The 6739-nt window shown below is 45.3% G+C and overlaps 1 protein-coding gene across 1 annotated transcript; it reads left to right on the plus strand.

Annotated features, from left to right (window-relative positions):
* Positions 1–5228: 5228 nt before the first annotated feature.
* Positions 5229–5640, plus strand: LOC309546036 (histone H2A, embryonic-like; the record flags this gene model as incomplete). The annotated part of the gene is made up of 1 exon (XM_082245515.1): positions 5229–5640. The coding sequence occupies exon 1, from the start codon at positions 5230–5232 to the stop codon at positions 5638–5640; it is 411 nt and encodes a 136-aa protein (XP_082101641.1). The 5' UTR covers position 5229.
* Positions 5641–6739: the final 1099 nt, after the last annotated feature.

Genomic DNA, 6739 nt, shown 5'->3' on the forward strand with positions numbered 1-6739 from the left:
GTTAAGCAGCTTACCAGATTTCCTTGGCTGCTCAACTTAATGAGTCAGCCTCTCCCAGCTATTAATCAAGACCACTGAAGATCTGGTGTTAGATGAATACTTTATCGATACAAGTAGACCACCTCTCAAGAAGCATGTAAGGGATCAGTATGGGATTGGTGCTCCTCAGTATTTTTCATCAAGCATAAATGAATATGTAGGAAGAAAAAAAGGCGAATCCCATAGCGTAATCCCGTTTAAAAAATATTATTCTACTTTATTAAAAAATATTACTCACAATATATCAAGAATGAACAGGCTTGTCAAATCGCTAGAACAGGGGATGAAGGTGCGGCGTCCCGCGAACAGTCCCAAGTAGCAAAAGATAAGGAAGGCCGGCTAATTTCCAGGGGGCGTGTGGACGTTGCGTCTGGACTGTTCGCGGGACGCCGCACCTTCATCCCCTGTTCTAGCGATTTGACAAGCCTGTTCATTCTTGATATATTGAGTAATATTTTTTAATAAAGTAGAATAATAATTTTAAACGGGATTACGCTATGGGCTTCGCCTTTTTTTCTTCCTACATATTCATTTATGCTTGATGAAAAATACTGAGGAGCACCAATCCCATACTGATCCCTTACATGCTTCTTGAGAGGTGGTCTACTTGTATCGATAAAGTATTCATCTAACACCAGATCTTCAGTGGTCTTGATTAATAGCTGGGAGAGGCTGACTCATTAAGTTGAGCAGCCAAGGAAATCTGGTAAGCTGCTTAACATATTCCATCACCGAGGTGTTCCCTTCCTTCACATACCCTGGGTGTCACGGTTGAATCACTTCTTGGAATATTGTGCACGTGGATTTATGACTTCATTTTACACCATTTATATTGGGACTCTTTCATTTGGACACTCCCTTTTTTTTTTTTTTTTTCCTTTATACACTATTGTGATTAGTAGTTTTTTCCATTCATTTGGACACTATTTATCATTATTGTGATCATAAATATTTTTAGCGCTACACTTTTATGTTTATAGTATAAGTAAATGAGTAAATTTTATATATTTTCCTATGTTAAACCTTTTAAATATCTTCAGTTACTTCTGGTTTCCATGCCTGGACAAATGAAGGCCTTCATCCCCAGGAACTGTGTAATAGTAAATATCAGTGCTCAGATGGTGTGGCTTTCAATACTGGACCATGTTTACAATGCCTTTGCTCCAGTGTGCAGGTGTGACTACAAGCTCCAAAGATCTGAATAAGACTACCTTTTTTTCCCACCATTAGCTGAGAACGCAAAAATTGCGCATTGACATGGAGCACTTGTTAGTTTTGCAGTTGGCTGTATGGCTTTGACTGTTATGGTCTCGACTATTTGTCAGCCCTCAGTGACCACGATTCATTGTATACCGCTCTGGACCCATGACTGCTCCCCACACCTTTCTCTAGTCGGTGATCTCCAAACTGTAGCCCGGGGACAGATGCAGTCCTTTTTCTTGTCTTTGAGACACTTCCTCCAAGTGACCCCAATGATGGGGTGTGTTTACTCCCGACTGGGTCAGTCCAGCCCCCTAAAGTCTGCATGATGGGAATCTAGACAAAGTGGGAGTGAGATCAAAACCCAGGCACACTGAACAGTTTATTAGCAGGATCTAAGACTTGCTGGTGGTATAGGAAAATTGAATGTAATTACAAAAAATATCATAATGCCATAGGGTGATCCATGTCGTCACCCAAACATTAGGAACACATGCCAAGTGTGGCTCTGGATCTGTTAGTTAATCAAAGTCCTGCAATACTGATCAAAAACAGTTGTGAACTAGAGAGCTGAATGAAGAGAAGATCTCGGTTAAGCTCCAAGGATATGTAGCCAATTGAGCATCAGGCTGTACTTGTAAATTCGGCTACACTTGAACGTTAATGGGGCGATTCATCTGGCAGTCTATACAGACTATAGTGATGAATCCAGTGATTGATGAGGATGGCAGGGAATTGGCCTTATCCAGCCAGGATTACTAAAGTACATATAGGTGCAATTCAGCTCAACCCCCCCCCCCCCCCCCCATTAGGGAATTCCTGTTGTAGAAGAAGCCCAAATCGTCAGTTGTAATATGTACAATGTATATTCACTTCACAGGGTTCACCCCATTACAACATTCAATCGAGTACAACCTGATGGTAGGGTAAAATTTCTTAAAGTCCTCAGCTGTAACAACCATTGCAGTCCATATTAAATGGGAGAGGGGGAGGAAGGAACCCATAGGTGACCACACAATGCTTGTACAAATCCTCCTATGATTAAGGACCTCAAAGTTCCACAGCAGTCCTGTCATAGGAGGAATACAGCTAATCGGGTTACTCTCACTGTAGCTGCAATGCACAATAGGTCCAATTATCTCCGCTTGCCTGTCACTTGTCTCTGGCATAGGTGGCAATTAATGCAGGGAATCCTGGTGGTTAGAATGTAAAGTCCTCCCAATATAGCACAAGCTCAGTGCCCTGACAAAGCTATGGCCATTGTAGCAAAACAGAACGTCCCGGCCCTGCCCACGATCGGCTGTCTGGGAGGTTGAAGGAGGGAATGGTTTTGGCCAAGCCGGGCTCCAGCTATACTTGCTGCTTCACACTTGGAAGTCTGTATGATCAATCACTGAGAGCAGTGGTAAATGGCTGCTTGGGATTTGCAAGGAGAGGTGACAGCCATTGCGGACAGTAGTTTGAAGTACACTTAGGCTCCATGTACACAGGATGTTGTAAATGGCCGTTTAGGAGCAGTTGGGCATTTTTTTTCAGAAGCCCCTGAACCCCCCTACATGTATCTTATCTGTCCATGTACAAAGGGTCATTTTCAGGCAGTTAGTTCAGGGCCATTTTTTGGAACGCAATTATTTATGTTCGAATGTGTTTCCCGGTGTTTCAAATGCAAAAATGCGGCCGAACGCGATGACCCGCGTTTGGCGCTCGCGTTTTTCCATTTTAAAGGAGAATGGTTTTTTTGACCTCTAGGAACTGTTTTAAACGTCCTTAAAAAAAAAAAAAAAAAAAAAAAAAAAAAAATTCCAGCATTCAAGGGACTTTTAACATCCTGTGTACATGGAGCCTTACCTGTCTGGGCACTGAGCTCATGCTATATTGGAGGACTTTACATTCTAACCACCGGAATCCCCTGCATTCATTGCTGCCTATGCCAGAGACAAGTGACAGGCAAGCGGAGATCGTTTACAGCTACAGTGTGAGTACCCTGATTATCTGTATTCATCTGATGGGACTGCTGTAAACTTTGGTGTCCTTAATCATAGGAGCAGGATCTAAACAAGCATTGTGCGGTCACCTATGGGCGCCCCCCCCCCTCCCATTCCATATGGACTATAATAGTTGTTACAGCTGAGGACTTGAAGAAATGATTTGACCCTTACATCAGTTTACTCGATTTGAATGTTGTAAATGGGGGGGGGGGGGGGGTGAACCCTGAGAAGTTAAAATGCATTGTATACATATTCAATAACGGAGGATTTGGCAATGGTACTTAAGGGGTTGAGCTGAATTTCACATGCATGTGTCCTGACTGGATAAGGCAAATTCCCTGCTATCCTCAATCACTGGATTTATCACTATAGTCTGTATTGACTGCCAGATGAATAGCCCCATTCACGTTCAAGTGTAGCTGAATTTACAAGTACAGCCTGATGCTCAATTGGATACAAATCCTTAAACTTTCAATTTTGAGATCTTCTCCATTCAGCTCTCTAGTTCACAACTGTTTCTCAGTATTGCAGGACTTTGATTAACTAGCTGATCCAGAGCCACACTTGGCATGTGTTAATGTTTGGGTGAGGACACGGATCGCCACACTTTTATGACATTATGATTTTTTGTAACTGCATTAATTCTTTTGCATTAAACTTTTTCCTATCCACCAGCAAGTCTTAGATCCTGCTTATAGTTTGTGTGCCTGGGTTTTGATCCCAGTCCCACTTTGTCTACAATTTGCTTTTTTTGGTTTGCAGCAGGATGCCATGAAAGTGGTTTGGACACTGACTTGGTTTAATTTATTTAATATGCAGATATATATATAATTTTTTTTTTTTATAGGAATCTGGCCCTTTGTTTAGAAAGTTTGAAGACCCCCCCCCCCCTGCTCTATGCAGTGGCGTAGCGTGGGTTGCCAGCACCCGGGGCAAGGCAAGTAATTTGCGCCCCCTAACCCGTGGGATTTTAGCACTCGAGTCTCTTCCACTAGATTAGTTAAAGAAACCCTTACCCCCTAAGCACATGTATTGTTTGTTATGAAAATACTAATTGAATTAAAGTAAAATGCATCTAAATACAAGTTTGAATGACCAGCGTGCCCCCTTTCAATGCAGAGTGACCAGCGTGCCCCCTTTCAATGCAGAGTGACCAGCGTGTCCCACCTGCAGCGGCTGCTTCTCCTCAGTTCCCCGTGTCTCGAGTCCTCCCGCCCCCCTCCTCGGCCAATGGCATGCGTTCACCTTTCGGCCAATCAGGAAGCGGGTCTCAGACCGCTTCCTGATTGGCCAGGAGGAGGATCCGTGTGACAATAGCGAATTTTCATTCGCTATTGTCACACAATGGGTGGGCTCGGGGCGGACTGCTCTGCGCCCCGGGTCCACCCTTTTTTAAGCCTATTGGAGCCTCTGGCTCTAATCAGGTGATTAAAAAAAAAAAAACCCACTCTGTAACAGCACCAGGCTGCTGACTCACTCGCTGCTAAGCTGCCTGAGCAGTGAGGAGAGGCAGCATAGGCGGGGCTTGGCTTGCAACGCCACCCTACACCAATGGACAGGTGAGGCACAGTCCAGCCCCGCCCTGACCCGCAATTTTCAGCCATAGGGCGGCTGCGCTGGACATCTCCCAGCCTAAAGATGGAGGCAGCCGCAGACAGTGTGTGAACTGTGTATGTCAGAATCAAACAGACAGTGGCACTGCAGATGCGCCCCCCCAGTGCGGCTGGCCCCCCTGCACCCCCCACGCTATGCCACTGGCTCTATGTATGAACTGTTACCGTTTAGTAGTCTTCACTGTGTGGCCAAACCCTTCCTCTGCCCGGTTCTATTCACTCTGATTGTATTGCCTGTAATCTAAAGAGTAATTCAGATCAGTTTGCTCCTGGGATCTGTGGACTGCCCATTTCCGGTGTAGGGTGAATGAAAAATGAGGTTCTGAACAGACTGAAGGCTTTTGTTGCATTGCTAGGCTAACGTTTTTTTTGCTTTCCAGTCTTTCAAGATGTCTGGCCGTGGAAAGAAGGTCCAAAAGCCTGCAGCGGGCAAAGCCTCCAGGTCAGCCAAGGCAGGTCTCCAGTTCCCAGTAGGCCGCATCCACCGCTTTCTGAGGAAGGGAAACTATGCAGCGAGGGTTGGCTCTGGAGCCAGCATCTATATGGCAGCCACTCTGGAATACCTGTGTGCTGAGGTTCTGGAGCTGGCAGGAAACGCAGCCAGAGACAACAAGAAATCCCGCATCATGCCCAGACACATCCAGCTGGCTGTCAGGAATGATGATGAACTGGCCAAGGTGTTTGATGGTGTCACCATTGCAGATGGGGGAGTCTTGCCCAATATCCAAGCTGTTCTGTTGCCAAAGAAGACCTTGAAAACCTCACAAGAACCCAAAATTGCAGAGTCTCAGGAAGTTTAAATGTTTACGTAAAATTTAATGGACAATTATTTATTGATGGCTTTGTATTCTGCTGTTTTTATCTAACTTTTGTATTAAAACTTGTTCTAATAAGAGTTGACTACTTTTCTGCCTGGCTAAATTGCTAATCATAGCTGCGGCCACTTGTGCTATGAGAATGTACTTGGTCTTTACAGATCTGTATGGGTCTCCCAGGAAATCCCCCATCTACACTGTCCAACCAACCTCAGCTAAAATCTCTTGTATGGTCAGTATACTGTGTATGCCAAAGCTGTTATTGCACAGTTGCCAAATTAGGGGGGGGGGGGGTGCAGAGCAAGCCACCTGTTTTGGTTTGCAATTGCCTTTCCTGTTGGCAATCTTTGTGCCCTCTGTAGTGCTACCTCTGCAAGAGCTGCTGGTAATTAGGCCCATTTCCTCCTTGCACAGCCAAGCACATAGAATTTTTTTATCTTTCCAATCGGCTCAAATTATCCAAGGATTTTTTTTGGGGATTTATATTGATCATGTACTTGGTATGGAGATTCCCCCCCCCCCCCCCCCCCCCAATGTGAGGGTGGCTAGTCATCTGGCTTCTGTACAAATGCTGGATGTATTGCCCAGCCTTATGCTGCACCGTCTCTTGGCTGTACTGCCTTGAGTTGTATGGTAGAACACCCCACAGTCACTTCTACACGTTGTAGCAGGATCAAGTACTCACTCAATCCCAGAATAGTGGCGCTTCTTCAGTCCTTGCTCTTCTGGCTCTATCCAGACTGCCACCCAGGATTTCTATAGACACTTGCCATTGTGTCTTCACAGGGCTCCTCAGCTTCAGGTCTCATCCTCTGCCCTAGGGGCAGACCCCCAGCACATGGGTCTCCTCCAGAAGGCTGGAACCCTGCACCTTGGCTGCCGGATCTCAGAACACCTATGGGGTCTCCCCTAACTTCTAGGGATTGGCCATAGATCCATATATATTCAGGCTGCTTGTCTTGCTTTCCCTCCCCAGTCTTCTGGATATTTCCAGAGGTATAGTGGGAAGTAGCAGAATGGCAGCCTGAGACAATGGCCCAAAAGTGGTCAACCTGATTACAAAGCAACTAAATTTGCTTGGCAG

The sequence above is a fragment of the Pelophylax lessonae genome (assembly GCF_965119305.1).
Source record: "Pelophylax lessonae genome assembly, chromosome: 2".
In the NCBI taxonomy this organism is placed as follows: domain Eukaryota; kingdom Metazoa; phylum Chordata; class Amphibia; order Anura; family Ranidae; genus Pelophylax; species Pelophylax lessonae.